This window comes from Pomacea canaliculata, linkage group LG7, assembly GCF_003073045.1.
Source record: "Pomacea canaliculata isolate SZHN2017 linkage group LG7, ASM307304v1, whole genome shotgun sequence".
NCBI lineage: Eukaryota > Metazoa > Mollusca > Gastropoda > Architaenioglossa > Ampullariidae > Pomacea > Pomacea canaliculata.
This window is the reverse complement of record NC_037596.1, coordinates 20,645,008-20,667,530: the sequence shown is the minus strand read 5'-3', so window position 1 is coordinate 20,667,530 and position 22,523 is coordinate 20,645,008. Positions and strand designations below refer to the sequence as shown.

The window sequence follows — 22,523 nt, the reverse complement described above, 5'->3', positions numbered from 1 at the left end:
CTTATCGATTGAGTTTTCCTAAAAAGTATTACATGGTGTGATTTATAACAATAATACGTTTTTTTTTTTTATCTTCTACTAAACAACAGAGAAAATATTGTAGCAGTGTGGTATAGATCAAAAATCCAAAAAAATGTCAAAAAATTTTGAAATTGTCTTAAGAAAAGTATTTCTACTTTATATTTAAACATTTAATGCAAGAACACATGTATTTTATTAGAATAGACATTATTGTTTTAGTATTACTACTTTTTGTAATTTGCATTTGAATAAAAATCCATGTGAACTTGAGTATCCTTCAACTACTGCACAAATGGCGCATGGTCAACTATTTATAACATAACAAAACACCTGATTGGTTCACGCTTTCAGCTGACAAAGGGAAGTAATTAACGTTAAAAGTAATCCTGGATAAACCAGGATTTTTCTCCCTTCTGTATTTTTAATTCATTTCAGCACGAACTTATTATACTGGACAAATAATTTGTGTTCAGTTAGCAAGTAAAACGAGGCATACATGTACAAAGCTTCGAGTTTATTCACATTTAAGATTAACTGCTAAAACGAGGCACGCGTGTACATAGCTTCCGGTTTAGTCACATTCTTTGTTCAGGCTCGCCGAGACTAACAGCGGAGAACTACGCAAGTGGCTAAGCGTTGGTCTCGGCAGACAGACAGCAGGCCACCTACACACCTCCATGGTTTACCCACAACCCCAGGTGTTGTACCACACTACCCTCGTAGCACACACGACCCACAACTACGCGGAGAGAGGGATCTATGAAAGACAATTATTTACTAGAATATAAATAAAACAGTTTATTTAAAGGAAACATATATATATATATCATAAAAATAATCTTTCAAATGTTTCTTACAATGATGACGTGTAACAGTATGTAGTGGATGTATCCAGACGCCCTAACCTACAAGTTCAAAGTGCTGTACACAACATTCAGCTACACCAGAAACACATTATCAGCATGTCAGCAACATATTTGTGTTTACTTTGACCACCCTTGACACACAGGACATACCTTCCTCTCGTCTGGGCTTGAAGACAGGAAGCCACAGAAAGAACTATGAAGAGTAAAATCATTGTCGTCAATGTTGTTAACCACCTGTACCAATAATGGAAGACAGAAATGAGTTAAACATTCTTCTATGATTTTATTTCTTTTAATTAAACACAGGCTCCAAGTCTTGTCAAAGTAATTTGCTGTTTGTGTAGTTGCTAGTGTGCACAAGCTATTAATAGAATAAAATTAAAGTTCAAATTGTTTACTCTTAACATTTCTTAACATGTTCACCTGTCAACTCACCATATGTCGTAGGAGGCGCCACAGTCTCACACAGGTGATAGTCGGGACTCACTTTCTTAAATACCATTGTACAGAGCCTTCAGCCAATGAGTCATTTACTGCACGTGATGGGCGAGCGCTGGAAACCGATCTGAGATCGATTTTTTTTTGATTGCTGTAGATAATTAGAAATTAAATGATTTGTTAGCAGCAGATGATGTAAACATCTGTTGATGAACTTCATTTTCTTGCAATTATAGATATGGCATCTAATATTGTTCCCCTTCGAATAACGATTGAAAAGGACAAAGTCCACATCACAAATCGTACAATATTTGAAGCAGCTCACGTGCAACTTTTTTTTTCTTTGGCTTATTGCCGTCCTTGAAAGGCACTACTGATAGAAATTGAAAAGATCACTGATAAGTATAGAGTACTTTGAGGGTCTTGCTTCCATGTCCAGGACAGGCGAATCTAAAAGTTTTCCTTGTGTTGTGTTGTGAATGGCTGACCAGACATGTTACAAGAGTGGTCGATATTTGTATATAGTCAGGGAATACTAATGGCCGTTTTAATAAATTGTTTTTTGCTTTTTTTTTGTTTTTTAATCATGAAGACCTAGAAAGGGGCTGCAACAGAGAAAAAGATTGTAAGAGTTATAGGTGTGTCTATGATCTGGACAATAAAACAAATTGTGGACGACGGTTGACCTACGTATGACGATCAGGTTTTGCTGACGGCAAAGAAAATGGACAAAGCTCATTTAGTCCTTGTGCAGTTTCTTCACTGCCAGAGAAACCTGATCGACATACGTATGTGAATTGTTGTCCGCACCTTGTTTTTTGTGCAGACGATAGACTTTATAATCGTGTTTGTGTCTCGTCTCGTTAACACTCATTTAGCCCTTGTCCATTGACTTCACTGCCAGCGACACCTGATGACCACACGTATGTGAACTGTCGACCTCAGCTCGTGTTACGGTCAAGACGATATACAGAGCGGTAACGACAGTCTTTATGCGCATGCGCAGACCATACCTTGACGATCATTCCGTCACAGACATTGAGTCACGTGACACAGACAGCCAACTAAAAGCATACGTGTCTCTCCTCTCACTTATTATGATGACTCAATACACGTTTGCTTAGTCATGAATACAAGATATATGAATTTCGTGTTCCTCCCGCGGTACCTTTGCCTCACAGAACGAATGACTTCCCGGGCTGGACGGTCCCCATCGCTGCATTCAAGTCATTGATGTCCCTGTACTGACTGAGCGTTGGTGTGCACGCACATCCATACACGCACGCACGCGATTGATATTCATTTGAGTTGGATGATAGTACAGATGTTATTGATACTGCACAGGTGCTTTTTATTATTCGTTGGCGTTAATGATGACTTGAAAACTGCTTTTGATAGAGCCAGTAAAACACCACAAAGGGAGAGAATTATCTTAGTAAGGGGAAGGGTGCATCGAGAAGAATGGATTTTTTTATCTTTGGTTAATAAAATCAACATACCTGCACAACCTGTACACGCTAATAAGAGCAGCTTGTAATGTATTGTAAATATTAACTCTAAGGCTGCATTGAGGGTGTATTATGTATTTTAATTGACTCTGTTGTTATTTGTTTGAATGCCTTTGTGGTTTTGACTTTATCATAATAAACGATATAGATATTATACTTTAAACTTCAGAGTTAATATTTATTATTTCTTCTATGAATACTATTATTATGTGTTGTATAGATTTTCTCTAATCGATCATTGTTGCCTACTTCGCCTCCTGGTAGAACCGCCCCACTGTTTCCTTGTTTGTTTGTTTTCTTTAAGATAAATAATATAAGGGAGAATATAATTTTCATAGAAATAACTTTTATGGCCCCTAAGCGCGGTGAATTCGTTAGTTTCTGGTTTATTTACAGGAAAAGTGCTTCCGTCTTGAGGTTATTTCACACTATGGGGAGAGAGCGTACAAATGTGGACCAGAAGAAAAGCCTTTACGCCCAGCCCTGCCGACAGGTGTCACGTACAGAGAGTGTCCCTAGACGAGATGTGAACCCTGAGTTTCTGGCTGCTGTGGTTCTAGTCGAGTGTTTCGACCACTGCACTAGCGGAGCTCTATATGCTGTAATGTTAATATTCATTAACACATTTTATTACATGGGATTACGAAAACATACATGCCTACTCTCTATTGCCTCTTGTAATGTTTACATTTAATAATGATTACGGTAAAAAGGATGTCGTACCCATCTATTACACAAATGTCTAAAAAGAGAAAAACAAACCACATAATTTTTTAAAAAGTTAGTCGCACAAACAGCAGACACGACAGCGACAACCGACGCTCCCTGACGATTCCTGTGTCTCTCTCTACAGGAGATGGGCTCCACCCTCAGGTCAAGCTGGCTCCGTGTTCGCTTCTCACCTGAGAAGGTCAGGGGATGACTGACCTTTAGTTTGCTGGTTTCTGCACATTGGCATGTATAGTCACTTGCCTGTATGTCCTCATATGTGTAAAATTAACTGCATGTACGTTGGTCATTGATCAGCACGTGATCTGAATGAGGAAATTAAAAAAAATATGGAGCATCTTGGCAAAACGATGAAAGGGAGATAATTCGTTAACTAATAAGAAAGGTATAGTTGTTATTACCTCCCTTGTTGTGATAACTATCATTATTTTAAATGTATATATAAATTATGTTAAACTGTATTAAACGCTGTGAAAATTTTCACCTTTGTGGCACCAATCATTAGTCATAACAATGTGTGAATATTTTGGACTGAATCCTCACTCTGAAAGGTGAGGCTGGGTGTTAGGTCACATGGTCGTTGGACATTGTGCTATTCACCTCCAGAATATTTAGCGGTAGCACACTTGAAATAGTACGCTTTTTCCTATCTTAACCTGTAACTGAATTATAATTTAAAAAGTTTGTATAAAATTAAAACACTGACAGATCTTCAAGAGCCATTTTCGCTCCACAAAAAATGTAAACAGTCACATTTACCACTAGGTATCAGCAATTAGAGATATCTGTGCTAATCACAAGGGGTTAAATATGTAAATGACTACCAACAATATTATTTATGATTTTTATAAGCCTTAGCCAAGCCAAAAGCAAATCTGAAAAATAAATATAAAATTATTTGAATATCAGACAATCATTAGCATCATCGTTAGACCAAACTGTCAAATTACAGAAGGCAACACTTAGATTACAGTCGTTAGTAATCAATACTGAGCTTTGTTTATTAATGATCGTTTGGACACGTTGGTGCACAGTATCGACTATGGATGTAAGCAGTGAGAGTACAGGAGACTGTGGATGTAAGCAGTGAGAGTACAGGAGACTGTGGATGTACGCAGTGAGAGTACAGGAGACTGAGGGTGTAAGCAGTGAGAGTACAGTAGACTGAGTGTGTAAGCAGTGAGAGTACAGGAGACTGAGGGTGTAAGCAGTGAGAGTACAGGAGACTGAGGGTGTAAGCAGTGAGAGTACAGGAGACAAGGCGGTGTTACACTGGCTGCACTGTCATCTGGCTGAATGTCAAGCTCCAATAGTCACTATGGTTGTCATACCTGTTGATGACGTCAGCCAGACCTAGAGGTGCATTGTGCGCCTTGTATCACCGTTGAGGTGACAGAAGTGACATTGCCCATCAGGCGGCACAGTTGTCGGCAAACACACACACAGACACACAAACACGCGCGTGAACACACACACAGACACACAAACTGCAGTTAGTAGGGAAAAAAAGGCCAGGAACATACACATATTATCACTGTAAGAAATGGACTAGAGTAATTCTAAATTGTCACAACTGTTGTCTGTTCCCTTGTAGCGACAAAAGAGTTTAACACTCCATGTAGTAAGTTGTTGTCACAGCTATTATTCTGTAGATGTGTGTATCTATATATATAGTGTCTATATATAGTAATTGTACATATTCTACACTCCATGTAGTAAGTTGTTGTCACAGCTATTAGTCTGTAGATGTGTGTATCTATATATATAGTGTAATATTCTACACTCCATGTAGTAAGTTGTTGTCACAGCTATTATTCTGTATGTGTGTGTATGTATATATATATAGTGTAATATTCTACACTGCATGTAGTAAGTTGTTGTCACAGCTATTATTCTGTAGATGTGTGTGTATACTATATATATATAATGTAATATATTACACTCTATGTAGTGAGCTGTGGTCTGTACTGTGTCCTGTACAATGGCGTATTGTGGCTGACGTCATGTGTGCGTCATTTGTTATACGTCACTTGAAGCAGAAAATGACGTCATAGATAAGAATCAGTCGTCTCTAATGGCCGAGTGAGTGTATTCTGCTTGCTGATGAGTATATCAGGAACTGTTACACATTTGGTCTCGAGAAAACACTCATGCTTCCCAGTGTTTTGAGAGTAGCAAGACAGCTGATAAAACTGTTGTGGATTGTGGAGTGTGTGACTTGATGCCGACAAAGAAAACTAAATTATGAACAAATAACAGGAAGTTGTAGGAGCATCCCTTTTTTCTGAACGACTACACAGATGTTTTGAGTATGTTAAAGCTTTCAGTCTGATTTTACTTTGTATTTGTCTGCTCGGGCGCTTGGAGATGTTATCCTTAAAAAGGTGTATTACTACAGGTCTTTTAGAAGATTTGACTACTGAGCTGAACTTTAAGAATTATCTGCCGCAGAGAATATTTGTAAAGTGATTTGAGTTACTCTGTAAAAGTATATCCGTGAAACTGGGCAGAAACAAAATGTTTGTCGACTAAAGAGTATCGGAGCGACTAAAGTGTGAACAATTACGCGCCCATGCGTGTTCAACTGGATGATCCTGCGGTATCAAGACACAGCTCGTGGAACTCGGGTTCAACAAATTAAAATTCAGCAGTGGATACACGTCCATGGTCCTACAACCACGACATCCTGAGAGTTTGTGAAGATAACATTGCATGATTTGTATATACTGTCACATAGCTGTATAGATGGTATGAACATCATTTGTTTCATTACCTTAATTATGTTTCCATAGTTCTTATACATGCATTACCTTGCTTGAGCAAGTGGTTGAGTTAGTATTGATACAAAGCTTATAAAACATTTCTCTCTAGTCTTTATCATGTCACATCCACGCTTGGTGTTTTCTGTAAGAGGGACAGCAACGGGTAAAAACCTGAGTTTATAAGCTTGCCACTGCTATTGTGTGGAAGGAAGGAATGTCACATATGATCACATTCAGCCAGGTTACAGTCTTATCAACAATCGTTCTTTACATACAGGTTGACACTGTCTCTGGACCTGTTGAATAAAGCTAAATGTTTTGCTGCATGTGCTCTCAAATGTAAACCTGATGAGTCCTGAGACTGGTAATTTGTAAGCTTAGGTTTATTAGCATTATTAGGTTATTAGTAAGTCCCCTCGTGTATGTGAGTACCATGAGTATAACTACACACCAACCACGTGATATTACTAATCAACTGAACGCTCTTATTTATTACCTTTCTTTACGCCTCTATAAAAGCCTGTCTTTTCTAAATACCTTTGTTGACTTCTTCTCGGTGTCACTTTCTGACACTGGTCTTTTGTTCCTTATTCTTTTTTTATGTTCATGCATGCCAGACACATTAACTTAGTTCTGTCTTCAGCGTTTGAATATCGCTTGTATTAGAGTCTGTTTCTCCCGTTAACAATTGTCCGTTTTTTCTTTATTTTGTAGGCTTTTTTTAAATACAAGTAGTAACGCTTTTCTTATTCTATTAATATCACAAATAAATAATATACACGAATGAACCATGAAACTTGCACTTCACTATGTTACAGGTATGTGACAGGTGCATGCAAATGATGCGATTCTTCTTATTCTTCCTTTGTGAGTCTCCTTGTCTTCTGACAGATTGCAAAGGTTAGTGTGTGCTGGCCAGTTGTAACAAGAATTCGACCACACCTAGTTACAACACTAAATACATGTCCAATCACCAAATCACTGAAATAGATCATATATATATATATAAATCAGAAGAGTGTAACACAGCAGTGCATATATACAGAAATAGTTTACATTTAGGTGTAAACTTTATCTTAAAACTTATCTCTGCTTGATGTCGTGTAAAGCCGTACGTTATAAGTCAGAGCTTCACACCCTGACCAAAGCGAGACCCACCCGACTGCCTGTAGACACTAAAAAGAAGGCTGGATCACCCTCCTTGTTTTCAACTAATGGGAGGTCAAAGAGACTAGTCCTAGAGTGTACACGTACTCTTACAAGCAGAGGTCTATCTACAATTCAATGTATCATGTATTTTTTCTTCAATATCCTTTCTCTGTTGTTTTTGCAATAGTTTGTATCGATAAACAAAGTTGAGAGAGAGAGAGATACGAACTCACTCTCATGGTGACAGGCGCATTAACGTGTTACCTCCCTTTGCTAGACACCTACTGTGATGACGTTCCTGTGGTCTAATCCCACGTGATCTGTTGTCATTGTGATCGGTTGTTTGTGATATTTAAACACCGGGTGAGTTCATGTCTTCTTGACAACAATACGTTAATTGTTTGCACCGTGATGAAACCACAGATTTTAACATAATCTTTGCAGTATATATATATATATGTATTTTCGCGGATCAGTGCAATATAATGCCTCAGTGAGAAGTAACCCTGTTTTAGAACTGTAGCTAAAATAAGAAATACTAAAAAGTAATGATACCACATAGGAAAGACTGATGTATGTCTGAGAAATCATTTTCTATATTTATCGCGTATTTTTGTTAGTTACTCTAAATAAGTTTAGTTATTATAATGAAATGCACACAGGCTGTCAAAAAGACAGAGTTAGTTGTCTTGTTTGTGTGAAGTAAAAGAGAGAACAAATGTTCAGACGACTACGTGTACAGGGACAGTATATTGATGTTATTTCGTGCAGTCAAATGTGCAAACACATACCAACAAAACTACTAATTAATTTATTACTTTAATGAAAATACCAATTCACTGTTTGCAAGAAACTGTAGAGTGGTCTTAGGTCTGGCAGAGACTACAATTTCGCTTTACTACATCGACGAAAAGATAGAGTAAGCTTTACAACATGATATCAACTAAACTTTTATTTTAAGTTATTGTTCATACAATGCAAATTTTGTCTTATATAATTCTCATCAGAACGAAAATTATGAGGAGCAATATCTCATATAATAATAACTTATTTATTATTTAAAAAAAAACAGTTGACAATTATACTCTTGATGCCGTGTTACACTACCATAAAATGTGTAAGCTCTTATAAATCACAGCAGTTCATTACATCTCTACAAACAATCAATGTGTTAACTTTATCAATAAAATAAGACGTGTGTTACACTGGTTGTACTTTCATCTCGCTGAAGGTGAAGCTCCTCAAGTCACTGTGGGTGTGATGCCAGACGATGCCGTCACTACCCAGGGCCCCGTCAGCCTTGTATCGGCCGTTGAGGTTACAGTAGTTACACGACTTGTACCACCAGGCGGCGTGACGATCAGCGGCACAGTTGCCACTAGAGTGCTTGTCATTGTCTCGGTCATAGGTTGAAAAACTCTGGTTTTTGTGATACTCCAAGCTGTCACCTGTAAACACACGAACACATACACACCATAAAAGACATTAATTTTAAGCTTCCAATAAAGAAATACAAGTTCTCATTGAATTAATCACGCAAAAGTTCCCGACTTCAATAGCACACAAATGAAAACAAGAGATAGAAAAAAAATCACAGAAAATAAAAGTAGAAAGTGCATGTTGCTGTTTATGTCGCTAATCTCGTGCAATACATTCTATCAGCTGATTTCTTGATGTCGGCCATCAATGGTTGTGCATTGTATTAACTGAGTATGCCAGTACAATGAAAATTAAACCAACACAGCTCAAACCATCATGGTCTGAACAAAGTGGTTTGAAAGGACTTTATAACTGTCTTGAGAACTGTGCTGAAAGACAACATAAGAGTTCACTCAAACGTTTATTAACACATCATTTTCATAGCTGGCTGTTGTACACACAAACTGTAAAACAACAAACAGTCAAGCAGTATCGCCGTGACATTTGAATATTGTTTACCAGACATACGTACCCGCGTTACCCGAGTAGAAGGCCACGGTCAGTGTTGTAGTTTGTCTCAGGACCGTCCACCCTGAATGTCGAGTACTCAGCGTAGTGACGATGTCCGTTCTTCTCGCCGAGGTCTACACGCAGTCGGGTGGGTCTCCCTTTGGTCAGGGTGTGAAGCCTTGATAAACCTAAAGTATGGCATCAAAGCTTAGACGATAAGTGACAAAACATCATACTATCTGACAAATTTTGAATCAGAATGTTCAGAAAAGAGGAGAGATGAGAAGGTTTCTTGTACATCTATATTTCATTTTACAGACTGGATTATTGCTTAATGTGTAAGTTTATATTTCAACAAAACACGACTAACGACATAATAGTGTCTTTACTTCAGCTTTCTTTTGTCATCTACAACAGTATTTAAAAATATGTTTTGTTTTGGTTTTGCAATACTTTAAAATTAATAAGTATTTCATTCTGGACGTAAAAAGTAGAGCTAGAAACAAACTGTGTTATGTAAACATTTCTAATAAAATTTAAAGCAGAAACTTGTTTGCTCCATTATAATCAACCAGACATTCTTATAGTTCGATTTAGAAGGAAACACGAGGAAGACAGTGAGAGAAAGATTAAACAGAAATCTCACCCAGCCAGAACTCCCCGCTGATGTCACCAAAGCCCTGTTCATACTGTGTCCAGTTCCTGTAGAAGTCAACGGAGCCGTCACGGCGTCTCTGGAACACCTGACCGTGACAGACAAGGTCGTTACCTTGGAAACGTGAACTCTGTCTGCTAGTTGTCTACACCCACAACGTCACGTGCCTGCCAAACGTCTATTCCACCAGCTGTGATGTATAAGGAGACCCAGTAGTTGTGATTAAATTTATGAACATTTCACGATACTCACTGACTGAGATGAAAGTTTGACCACGCTTTCTTGAGGACATTCGTCATTGTAAGCAAAAAACAACGGGACTAACGAAGAATACAATCAAATGCAGAAAACGCAATGAAGAAACAAACAAGAAGATTTGAGATTATCATGATACAGCAAAAAAAGACAAGCAGGGAAGGGTGTGACAAAGGACTAGCATTATGGGATAGGGTGTTATGAGTAGTGTTTACGGAAGAGGTGCATCTTGAATGCAAAAGTAAAGGATTCAATAGTGTGTAGGAGGCAGGTATGGAAAGGAAGTGAGTTCCATTGTTTCACTGCACAGTAACTAAACCACCTGTGGCCATATGTTGTTGGTCTGATGACAGGAAGAGTAAGAAGTCGATGATCAGACGAGGGGCGGAGTTGTCTGACTTGGACGTAAGGAAAACCAGCTAAAAGAAATAATCAGGGCAGGTGCCAGCAAAGAAATTAAAATATAAAATTATGAGGAGCATCACTAAAGACGTCGAGATCAAACCTGGAAAACATTTAATACATTCACATGAAACGCATCTACTGTCTAAGAGTTTACTGACAAACATTAGCATATGATTAACACATTAACGAGCATACATCACACACTGGCAAACACAAAGACATACCAGCCAGCCACCATCTCCAGAGTCCATGTCACACCACACTCTCAGTTTCTCTCTGGTTTCTGGCGGTTCAATGGAGTAGACACCTGACTTGCCTCCTGTTGTCTGCCAGGCCCGACATGACTCTGTTTGCCATTAAAACAGTTTTCCATTAAAGCATCATTTCCATCAAAATATTGTCTCATTGCATCACATTACAGTTAAAGGGATACTACAGGCAAAATTAAACTGCTTAGACTCGCTTAAAGAGTAGGATAAATTTGAATCTCGTCTATTTATATGTGTGTTCGTGTGGAAAACGTTGAAGGTTTATAGTAGAATGTTGTGTTTAATAAGAGAAATTACACCGGACTCGTTTTTTTCTTCCACGAAGTCTCGTTCTGCGTCACGTGACCCTATGACGCGTTGTTTCCATAGTGAGAACCATGCATCGAGAATGTGCTGCACCCGACTGCCACGAAAAGATGGAAAAGATTAAAATTGTCTTGTCATCAGTTTCCGACAGACAGAGCCTTACAGCATTACACACAGAGTGCGTCATAGAGTAAAATGACGTCAAATCTTCGCAATGCTACAGACACTTCCTGTGAGTGTGACGTAATAAGAGACTGACGTCATAAGGAGACTCCTCTGCTTGACCGTCTCGGGAAGCTATCGTGGTTACTCGGCGGAAGGACACAAGGGTCGATTTCACTGGAGTTTTTTCAATTTTTAAAAACATCGACAACGGAAATAGTGGTAATAAGTGGTAATTAAGTGAGAAACGAATTCTTTATTTTTCCTGTATCTACCTCGTGCAGTGTAATTGTAACTAAATATAGTTTTCAAACGTTTGACCGTCGCACAGCCTTATCACAAGCCTTGAGTGTCCCTTTAACTAAGAGTGCAGTAATCATTAGCACTAACACACCAGGACAGTAGTTACAGTTGAATTAACTGACAGTACAGCAGTGGGGTACATCTCGTCATGGATGACATATTTTTTGCAAGCGCACCCTCAGTATCACTAAGGATAATTCTTAGGCGAATATTTTGCATTTGCAAAACCATCTTCTACGATTGTTGTTGTTTTTTTTAATGGCCATTTTGTGCCAATACAAAGTGTTTGTGTCAGTGTAGAGGGGAGGCTGACATACCGGCGGGAAATAATGTTCAGGTGAGAAATGCTCATCAACACCTGGAATTTGTACTCTGTCGGTTCTCGCACTCTCTCTCCTCTAGATGAATGTGTTGAAGAAAATGATCACTACGTACACTATATCCTCAAACAATGGGGAACATTAGGTCATCTAACCTATGAACTCTGGATACTCCTTTAAACAACGAACGACTTGAAGGTGTGATTAGTTTTTCATACAGCTATACCCACATTCATAATTTGTTGAAATGTTTCCCTTTATACTAAGCCCGTCTCTTTGATTATTAACAAGAGGTGAACTATGCAAGAACATACTTTTTTACTTTTAGCTTCTTTACGGAGTAAAAAAATAAAAGTAACTGAAGTAATTAAGTGCTAGGAGAGTAATTAGCATAAACATCAGGTAGGGTATCGAAAAATGTGGAAGGTAAATATGTAGAAAAATGATGGTTACGAAAATCATATATTTACAAGGTTTCCTGGAGTTGGAGGTATCTCTAGAGGCCTCATTAAATTTTCTTTAATGAATTTCAAAAGACGGCGTCGAAAGCAGTTCTAGGAGTTCAAATGGAGAGGGAGGCTGACCCATAGCATGCTCCTTGAGTATTTCAGACTTCATTAAATAGGGTTTCATCTAGAAATGGCAATATTCAGTTTTATAGAGGTTCTAGTGTTATTAGAGGTCTTGTTGGGATGGTAACTAGTTGGGTAAGGTTCAATAGGCTGATCCTCTCAATCCATTGTTTATTCGGCGTCAGAAGGTCGATGTTGAAGTCCACTAGCAGCATCTATTCTTTCGATTCAAGGAGCAGATCATCTAGCATGGAGCTAAAGTGGTCCGTCCGTTCGGCTAGTATGTCAGGGTTTCTGTAAATAAATGCTACAAGCAGAGGAGCTGTATTGTTAAGTTTTATTTGTAGCCATGCTGACTCTACGCTGTAGTTTTCGTTTGGAGCAGGCGCTAGGATTAAGGGACAATAACTAGGCGAGGACTTAATGACCAGCTTGTCCTGAGGTCCATAAGCAGAAGGGTACACAGGGTTTCCGGGATGAGCTTTTACAGGACAGACATAGGAAAGCACGAATTTCAGACGACGGTGAGAAACTGAGGCTCCGCAAACAAAATTTGTACAGGCGTGGCGCGGAATTCTCCCACACAAATATGGAGACATTGATGGTGAATAGGACCGAGAATTTTGAGGTTGTGCTCTCGAGCAGAGCCAGAGAAAGAGTAGAAGCAAAGAAGTTGATTATGCGTAAATAAAAGCTTATAAAGTAGCGCAGCAAATAAAGTCTGTGTGCTCTAACTTACCTGGAGCATGACACGAGGAGTCAGTTTCCAAGTAAACAAAGCCGTCAGTACACAAACATCTACCCGACACACACCGACTGTTAGGCTCAGGACATTCGGCGCGGCTGTTGCAGGGTGCGTTGTACCACTCTGGTCCCGGGTATGAGGCGGGAGACTGCAGGCAGCTTCTCTGGTAGTGGGTCCACCCTGTACTGGTGTGAGGATACCACCCTGACTGAGCGTCACGTGCGGTGACGTCATGAAGCAGACAGCGCCCTCCTGTTGAGACGTAAAAGATATTAAAGCTGATGAATGTTGTGGACAGTTATGTCCCTTGTCTGCATATATATATATACAGCTACAATCTGTTTGCAAATTAAGTAATGCGAAATAAACATTCACCAATGCATCATATATGAACGAAGGTCTCGTAGAATTTATATTGAAATGTAAAAGTCATAAATGAAAACACTATATAAATCAAAATAATACCCAAGCTTAACAGTATATTTTGTAAACTTAGGACCAAACAAAGCCATACAAACCTCTGAAGTCAAAGGACAGACAACTTCTGTTGCTGACACACAGGTCGCTGCACGTCTGCAAACTGACTCCATCCCGTGCCACCATATTGTGTCCCCTCAGTCCGCTCTCAGGATACTCCATGAAGGTGTTGTGCAGGTGAGCTGGACTACATGCTGATACACATCATTGTTCTCAGTTACTACTTACACACAACTCGCTCTTTAAATACAACTGTAGTGTTCAGCTTCCTTCTACAGAATGTTGTGAGCAGCACTCATACACACATACATCTTTGTGCTATTCTAAATATATAAAAGTTCTTTCCTTCTTATTGATTTTATCTGAGCCTTGACTTGTTTGTTAATTAACATTTGATTAGCACCAGCTGATGACCTATGATGCTATGCTGCTGATACTGGGTGTCACTGGCAGCCTGCTATGTCCATTTCATGCTGTTTATAGTTTTTTTTATATTTCCAGAAGCGACTGTTTCACCCATGGTACTCTCAAGAAGACCTTACTCGTATCGGTACAAGGTAGACGGTGAAGGTTCCATTACAGAGATTTTTAACACATTATTCATGAAGTTAGTTGAAAATTGTTCGTTTTTTTATTTGGGCTCCTGGCCATGCGGGTATCCCAGGCAATGTTTGAGCAGACCAGGCTGCCAAGGCTGAAAGTCAGCCCCATGGTAAACTTCAATCATTTATTTCATCAGACATCAAATCTTTATTTCCGGCCTACATTCAGTCCTTATGGCAACGCCACTGGGACACTCTGGGCCAAAACAAGTTCTATGCCACCCTTCCCTGCCTTTCCTTTGCCTACCTTGCCGCCCTACGAGACGGGAGGAGGTAGTTCTTACAAGACAGGACACACCTATGCCACGCAAGGACACTCTTACGAGGTGAACCGCCACCTGTCTGTCCCTGGTGCAGGGACAATTTTACTGTTATAGACTTTTTGATTATCTGTCCGAAGCTTTAGACTACTCGTCAATTTTTTTACAAAAAATCTTATTTAAGTCCGTCCTATGGACAGAAATCTTTTCCTTGTTAAAAAAGGATAGGGTGCTACCATCAAATTTAAAATTTTTATATCCTGATAGTTTGTTTTGTTTTCGGTGTGATAGTAACCTTTTTAGGCTTCAACACCCCTTTTAATGCTTTACCCACCGTTTTTTACATTTTTGTTACTATTTATGTTGGCCTTTAAAAATATATCATGTTTATAAGAATAAGGAAGCTTTTATTCCAAAACCTTTAAAGCTACAACTTTTTGCCGTGATATAGCCACAGTTGCTAAAACGGCATAAAAAACAAACAAACAAAACAAAACTTCAGTATGATAAAACGAAGATAGTTATTTGAAGAAAACAAAAGACTAAATAGGTATAAATTATAAAAAATAAATAAAAAATGATTAGTAAAACATAAACAACAACAGAAAAATGAGTAAATGCGGTTTCTGTTTTTATCTTTCTTTTTGATTAATGCTTCTGTAACATTTTATGTTTCTGAATCACCAAAAAAAAAAAAAAAATTATTATTAAAAAAAACTGTTAGTGTTGCAAAAATAGTTATGTTTTAAAAGTGAAGTTGTTATCAGTACCCGTTAATACTCACTCTCAGAGCACGTGTAGTCACGTGTTGAGAAGAAGAACCCAGGTCGACAGCGGCACCTGTTTAGAAAGCACATAGAGTTTTCCTGACGACACTCGTCGTCGATGACACAGGCGGCCTTGTACCAGTCGTTCAGCATGGAGGAGGGAGCAAGGCCTCTCGTCTGTCCACTTGTGATAATTCTTTTGACCAGCGGGGAGACGAAGTACACGCTGACACCTGTTCTCTGTGTCAAGGACAGAAGTGAGTCTGTGTGGCGCGTGCATTTAATTAATGAACCTGAAGTGTCAGTTAAGGTGAAGGCCACACACTGGGTATCTTGAATACAAGATGGGTAGCAGTCCTGTACGGAGGTGACAGGAGGGACTTCAGACAGAGAACTAGAGTTGACAGGAGGGACGTCAGACAGAGAACTAGAGTTGACAACAACCGTGGTGTTGTGCAGCTTTACAAATGTCTCCAGTTTGTCAACTAACATGATCGTCTGCCACTGACGGTCGGTGACTGCCCTGTGGATGTCGCCAGCACTAAACACTTGACACTTGCTGCCTCTGTTGTCCCTCGTACACAAAGGACAAAAACTCACAGCCACGCAGCCTGCAAGTTGATAACATTCCTCAAGACACTGGACAGCGGACTCGGCAGCTCCATATTTCGTGTTACCAATCAACTTTGTAGAAAGCAGTGTCCTACCGGTATCTCTACAGTCAACTAACAGGTCTTTCCTCTTTAAAGTCCGACAGTATTTGGTCTTGACAGCCATGATGGTCTTCTTGATCCTGTCGTGGTCAATGCCATAACCCCCTGTAGGACTTGCGACACCCATGAAGGTGTCTGTAAAGAGAACCTCCACCGAGGTCAAGTCATAGTCGATGACAGAGGGGTTATCTTTCGCTGCTGTCAACCACGTCGCGCTGTTACCGCCATCAGGTAGAGGAACACCGACAGCAAACGTTGTTGTCTCATGATTTCGAAACTCTGCTATTGCTTTTTGCTGATCAGAGGTCAAGGTCTGGGTGTGACCAAAAAGCGCATGAGCAGAATAGCTGGCAGCTGACGTCACGTGATCCTCTGTTAGAAGCCGATAAACGTGATCGTCCATCTTGTATATGACCGTTATGGAAGCCCCAAAGCGGGCCCGTGACACGAAGTGTGTGCCGTAGGTGTCAAGGAACTCAAGGTACTTGTCGTCGTCATCAGTGTTGTTGAGTTGAATCATCCAGTCCACAAACGACTGATGAAAAGATGGCGGTTCCGAGAGCAGAAGTGTCAGGTCGTACAAACTGCAGACAGCTGTGGAAACGACCAAGACGTGTTGTGTGAGTTGCGCGGACAGTTTGTGAAAGTGTTTGCTGGCCGAGAAGGGAGGCCCCCACTTATCAGCACCGAGTCGCGCGGTGCCAGTCAGCAGCGTGGTCAGGTCGTACGGCGTCTCCACCACCTTCGACGTAAACGACGTGTCACATGACACATCGTGGGACAGAAGCACGCCACGTGGCACGCTATAGCGAAAGTCTGGGGTCACGTGAAACTCACCAGAAAAGATGGGGAGAGTAAAGCCTGGGTCACGTCCTGAGGTCAGAGGGCATCCCTTGAGACTGTTGTAGCCGAACAGCGAGTAGTCCATGCCTTGTAACTGTAGCATGACTTGTGCTTTGGGGACACTGCAGGAAGAGTTCATCATCGACTGTCATCAGAGTGTCAGTGACAATGACATGATAAGGTGTATAGAGACTGTCTGTCAGACTTTATGTCTATGAGTGCTTGACAATCTGAGATGGTAAACATCTTTGCAAGAGATATGAAAATTGAAAAATAGTTGTGTTTGTGTGCCCTAGCCTGTGTGTGCGTGTGTTAAAAGGAATCGAAGTGTTGTTGATGTAATGTAGCAGCTAATTTGAATCCGTGCTAATTTTCTTTTTTTAGAAATTAACACATTTCATTGTTTGTTCTTTTAGAATTCAATGGTCCGCAGCAGTGATAAAAAAGCGATATACACCAGACTAGTAACTAGAAGTATATAATCAATCTATTGATTTAAAGTGAATAAAAAAGGCGAATACAGTGATACCTCGGTTCTCGAACATAATTCGTTCCGGGAGGACGGTCGAGAACCAAATTGTTCGAGAACCGAAGCAATGAAACCCATAGGCAATAATGGAAACTGGATTAATTCGTTCCAAGCCCCAGAAAATGCCTATTTACTGGCCTAATTTGTATATAATATATAGAAAAACATGAGTCTCAACAAGAAATAAGAAATAAAAGTGTATTAAAGCAAAAAAAAATGTACTGTACAGTACAGTAAATTGTGTTTCATTTACTGTACCTGTACCAAACTTTATGGCAGGAGGGAATGAATGTGGAGGGAGGAGGGAAGGGGGATGGTTATTGTTTTGAAGGGGAGTCCTCTTCAATAAAAACAGAGGGTAACTGCTCTTCAGGTGTTTCTGTTCTCTGTATCTTTTGCTGAGGAGAATCAGAATCTTGCTCTGCAGTTGCTTGTCTGATTTCTTTGCTGTTTTTTTCTCCTTTGCAAAATTTTGCGGAAAGTGGACATAGCATTGTCATTAAAAATGTTAACTGCTCTATTTGCTACCACTTTATCAGGGTGATGTTGTTCAACAAAATTTGCGATTTCTGCCCATTTTGCACACATTTCATGACTCTCTCCACAAAAACGTGACTCTCTCTCTCTCTGCACTCACACTGATGACGCAAGCAAGGCGAGCTGGGCCCAATGAACGCCGTTCGGCTCAACTCGGCTCATCTCGGACGTTCGGATGTTCGAGTTCCAAATATTTGTTCGGATTCTAAGACAAAATTTTCTCGAATTTCCTGGTCGAATACCGATTTGGTCGAAAGTCAAGGCGTTCGAGAACCGAGGTATCACTGTAGTTAGTAGACTATAAAAATCGAAGAATATATTTAAGTTAAACACTATATAGAAATGTTTACATAACATGTAATAGATTATGTATTAAATTTTTGGTAGTGGTATTGTTACGAAATATTTCTACTTTAGTCTACTTTCTACTTACAATGTGTGCGATTTGGAAACTGTAGAAATATAATACTCTATCGTAAAATTAGGCTTTAAAATATATCTTGTAATGATCACGTGTAACAGTATGTAGTGGATGTATCCTGACCCCGTAACCTACAAGTTCAATGTGCTGTATACAACATTCAGCTACACCAGTAACACATTATCAGCATGTCAGACAACATATTTGTGTTTACTATGACCACCATTGACACACATGACATACCTTCCTCTATTCAGGGCTTCAAGACAAGAGGCCGTAGAAAGAAGTATGAAGGATAAAATAATTATTGTGAACATGTTAACCACCTGTAAACAAAATAGTAGACAGAAGTATATTAAATATTCTTGTACGATTTTTTTCTCTACTGAATAAACACAGGCTTCATGTCTTGTAAACATAATGTGTGTTTTGTGAAGTTACTAGAGTACACAAACTTAATATGACAATAGCAAAGTTGAAATACATACAGCTGTTAGTAATGCTATATTACTACTACTACTAATGATGATGATGATGATGATGATGATGATGATGATGATGATGATGATGATGATGATGATGATGATGATGATGATAATAATAATAATAGCAACAACAAAACCGGTAATATAAAGAAAACGACGAAAAACAAGAAAAGAAGTGAACACACGTATCTCATTCTCTTACTTATCAGAAGGCTCAATGCACTTTAGAAGAGAAAGGCTCATGCATGAAGTAAGACAGACACATGATGAACACAATGCATAGGGAAACAGTTTAAAATATTTCAGCAACACCAGGAAGAGAGGAACATCAATAAACACGAACATAAACCAAAGATCACACAAAGCATGTTCTAGAAGCACTGGATGTAAGTTGTACCCTGTTTCCTAAAACTAACACCGGGTCGGCTATGAAATTTTGCTACAAATGAGGTAGAGTGCTTTCTGTAGGGGTTGCTTTTTCATGTATACAACTCTACCTTTCTGACCCTTCACGACGAATGGAGTCTTAAGTCGGAAATTTGATCATTGAAGCAGGAGGAGCAAGCGAAAAGGGGAAGAAACAAGGCTCTCTGGACACTTATATAAATGATAAGAACATCTCAGATAGTGCAACAAGATCACAACCCAAGTGGAAATAGGAACAAAGTGGCCGTCAGGCAAGGCGGTTGACTTTGTTAACTATAATGTAGAGGGCTTACTCAGTAAACTGGGAGACAACTCGTTTGTAGATTATATCACTTCATTTGACTTTATTTGTCTAACAAAGACGCACAGGGAGAGAAGTATAGATACTCCTAGCATCATGCCAGAATACATTAAGATTTATGCCCCTGCAAGCAAATTGTCTAAGCAGGGCCGAAGTTCAGGTGGGGTTCTTCTTATGGTAAAATGCTGTTGGTCACAATGTATAAAGGAAGCAAGATTTGATTCAACCAGTATAATTACACTGAAAATTGATAAAGAATTAATGAACTCTGACAAAGATGTTATCCTGATACCATGGGCAGACCTTTTTACAATTCATTAGATATAAAAGATGGTATTCATCTATTAGAGGAAAATGTATCGCAGTATGTAGATAAAGATGAATTCTACTTAATTTCGTGAGGAGACCTCAATACAATGACAGGATCTGAACAGGTTAGTACAGATGATATTGTAAATTATTTTCCTTCTATGCTGCATTGTGTAACCACTATGTTTATATCCCCCCATGTCAAAATGGCTATGACATTAAAGATATCGCACTCGTACTCATGTAGGTGTTGAGAGTTGTGTGACTTTGACAGTTGACATTCGCTCCCCTTTCCTCATCTGTTAAACAAACAGTAAACATACCTTAGGTTGTACATAGTAACAGCCATCACGTCTGCTGATTTAATTTCTTAACATTTCTGAACATGTTCACCTGTCAACTCACCATATGTCGTAGGAGGCGCCACAGTCTTACACAGGTGATCGTCGGGACTCACTTTCTTAAATACCATTTGTACCGAGCCTTCAGCCAATGAGTCATTTACTGCACGTGATGGGCGAGCGCTGGAAACCGACCTGAGATCCATTTTATTTTTATTGCTGTAGATAATTAGAAATTAAAGCTCTGTTAGCAGCAGATGATGCCAACACCTGTTGATGAACTTCATTTTCTTGCAATTACAGATGTGGCATCTAATATTGTTCCCCTTCGAATTACGATTAAGAAGAACACAGACCACATCACAAATCGTACAATATTTGAAGCAGCTCACATAAAAAAAACTTTTTTTTCTTTGACGTATCTCCGTCTTTTAGAGGCACTAATGATATAAATTGATAAGATTATGGATTAGTAAAGAGTAATTTAAGGGTTGTGTACCCATAACCAGGACAGACAAATTCAAAAGTTTATATTGTCCGCACCTTGTTTTATTGTGCAGACGATAGACTTTATAATCGTGTTTGTGTCTCGTCTCGTTAACACTCATTTAGCCCTTGTCCATTGACTTCACTGCCAGCGACACCTGATGACCACACGTATGTGAACTGTCGACCTCACCTCGTGTTACGGTCAAGACGATATACACAGCGGTAATGACAGTCTTTATGCGCATGCGCAGACCATACCTTGACGAACATTTCGTCACAGACATTGAGTCACGTGACACAGGCAACCAACTAAAAGCATACGTGTCTCTCCCGTCACGTGATCGTCTGTGTTCTGTTTGTTCCGCAGTGAACCTTACTTGCGTATCGGTCAATATTTCCCTCACTTATTATGCTGACTCACTCTATACACATTTACTAAGTAATGATTAGAATATTTAATAAAATTTTGAGTTCCTTCTACCGTCAACGTGGCCCCACAGAACGGATGACTTCGTTTGCCGGACGGTCCCTATCCAAGCATTAAAATCTTCAAGATTCCTGTATTGTTTATGTGTGTTCATGTGCATGCATACGCATACACGAGCACGCGCGTGCGATCGTAGATCTTGTACACACGTCTCTATTTAAAGAGAGTAAGAGATAACGAGTGTTGTGTCCCCAACGATTGTTTTTGTAAATACAGAGAAAACAACGTTTACCAAATTGTAATTTGCGCACACAGAAGTTTGATACCAGCTTCCCCACGATTGATTTGACATCTGTATTGAGTTAATGTGAATAAAGAGGAAGAAAAATATTGGGCAGAAAATTCCAACGGTTGCGCTGCAAACAGTTGTGACATATAGAGTGTCGCAAAATGAGTTGTGGAAGGAGGAGGAAAAAGGGGAGAAGGAGAAAGAGAAGGGGGAAGAGAAGGACAAGACAGAAGAAAGAAGAAAAAAGAAAGAATAAAAAGAAAAAAAAGAATAACAACATCAAGAGGAACAACAAGATGAACAAGAAGAACAAGAAGAAGAAAGTTGTCAGCTAGACCAGTAACATAATAAAATCAAAACAGGAAATACATTTTATTTGTGCATTGCCTTTATTCAACTCTTGACATACCTTTTGTTTTCATTTGCTTAAAGTTGAGAGGGCATAAAAATAGGTATCAATGGTAACATCATTGTTGTGTATATGTTAAGCACCTGAAACCACAAAAAATAACTGATGTTATCTCTTCCACACTTTTCACGATTACACAAACCTAAAATCAGGTAAACACTACTGCACAGCTTTTAAAGTAAAGCCAACTAAAGAAAGTTTTTCATATTACAAAATTAAATTTTAAGCGCGATTACTCTTGTTGTAAAAAATTAATAATAATAATGATGATGATGATGATGATGATAAAAGAATAATAATAGAATAATAAAAGAATAATAATAAAACAATAATAATTATAATATAAGAATAAAAATAAAAATTATAATAATGAATTGATGCAGCACATTATTTACGATTTACCAGTTACATGCTCTCTGCGAACGAACTATAACTACACAAAGAAAGACAGACACATAACCTAAATATAACACATACAAACACAATTTATATCAGAAAAAAAGC

The 22,523-nt window shown here is 39.0% G+C and overlaps 1 protein-coding gene and 1 long non-coding RNA gene across 3 annotated transcripts; one reads left to right on the top strand and one right to left on the bottom strand.

Annotated features, from left to right (window-relative positions):
* The first annotated feature begins 5,644 nt into the window (after positions 1-5,644).
* LOC112569169 lies at positions 5,645-10,111 on the top strand. Of its 2 annotated transcripts, none has more exons than XR_003100319.1 (4): positions 5,645-6,310; positions 6,602-6,688; positions 7,143-7,224; positions 10,000-10,111. It is a non-coding gene; the product is annotated as an uncharacterized LOC112569169 (long non-coding RNA). The 2 variants fall into 2 exon arrangements; XR_003100320.1 differs by lacking the exon at positions 10,000-10,111 and adding an exon at positions 8,705-9,175.
* On the bottom strand, positions 9,425-20,624 carry LOC112569157. Its single transcript, XM_025246876.1, has 8 exons — positions 20,470-20,624; positions 18,787-18,869; positions 15,518-17,178; positions 13,913-14,065; positions 13,389-13,646; positions 10,942-11,063; positions 10,049-10,145; positions 9,425-9,590 (listed from the first exon to the last, which is right to left on the bottom strand). The coding sequence occupies exons 1-8, from the start codon at positions 20,470-20,472 to the stop codon at positions 9,430-9,432; spliced, it is 2,538 nt and encodes an 845-aa protein (XP_025102661.1). The 5' UTR covers positions 20,473-20,624; the 3' UTR covers positions 9,425-9,429.
* Between the last annotated feature and the right edge of the window lie 1,899 nt (positions 20,625-22,523).

What these genes read in the sequence shown, in the direction of transcription:
- LOC112569157 (XM_025246876.1), bottom strand. An exon ending in TGACTACACGTGCTCTGAGA is followed by an intron (nt 14,066 to 15,517) that starts GTGAGTATTAAC and finishes GATGTGTATCAG; the next exon opens with CATGTAGTCCAGCTCACCTG. An exon ending in CTCCTCGTGTCATGCTCCAG is followed by an intron (nt 11,064 to 13,388) that starts GTAAGTTAGAGC and finishes AATGGCAAACAG; the next exon opens with AGTCATGTCGGGCCTGGCAG.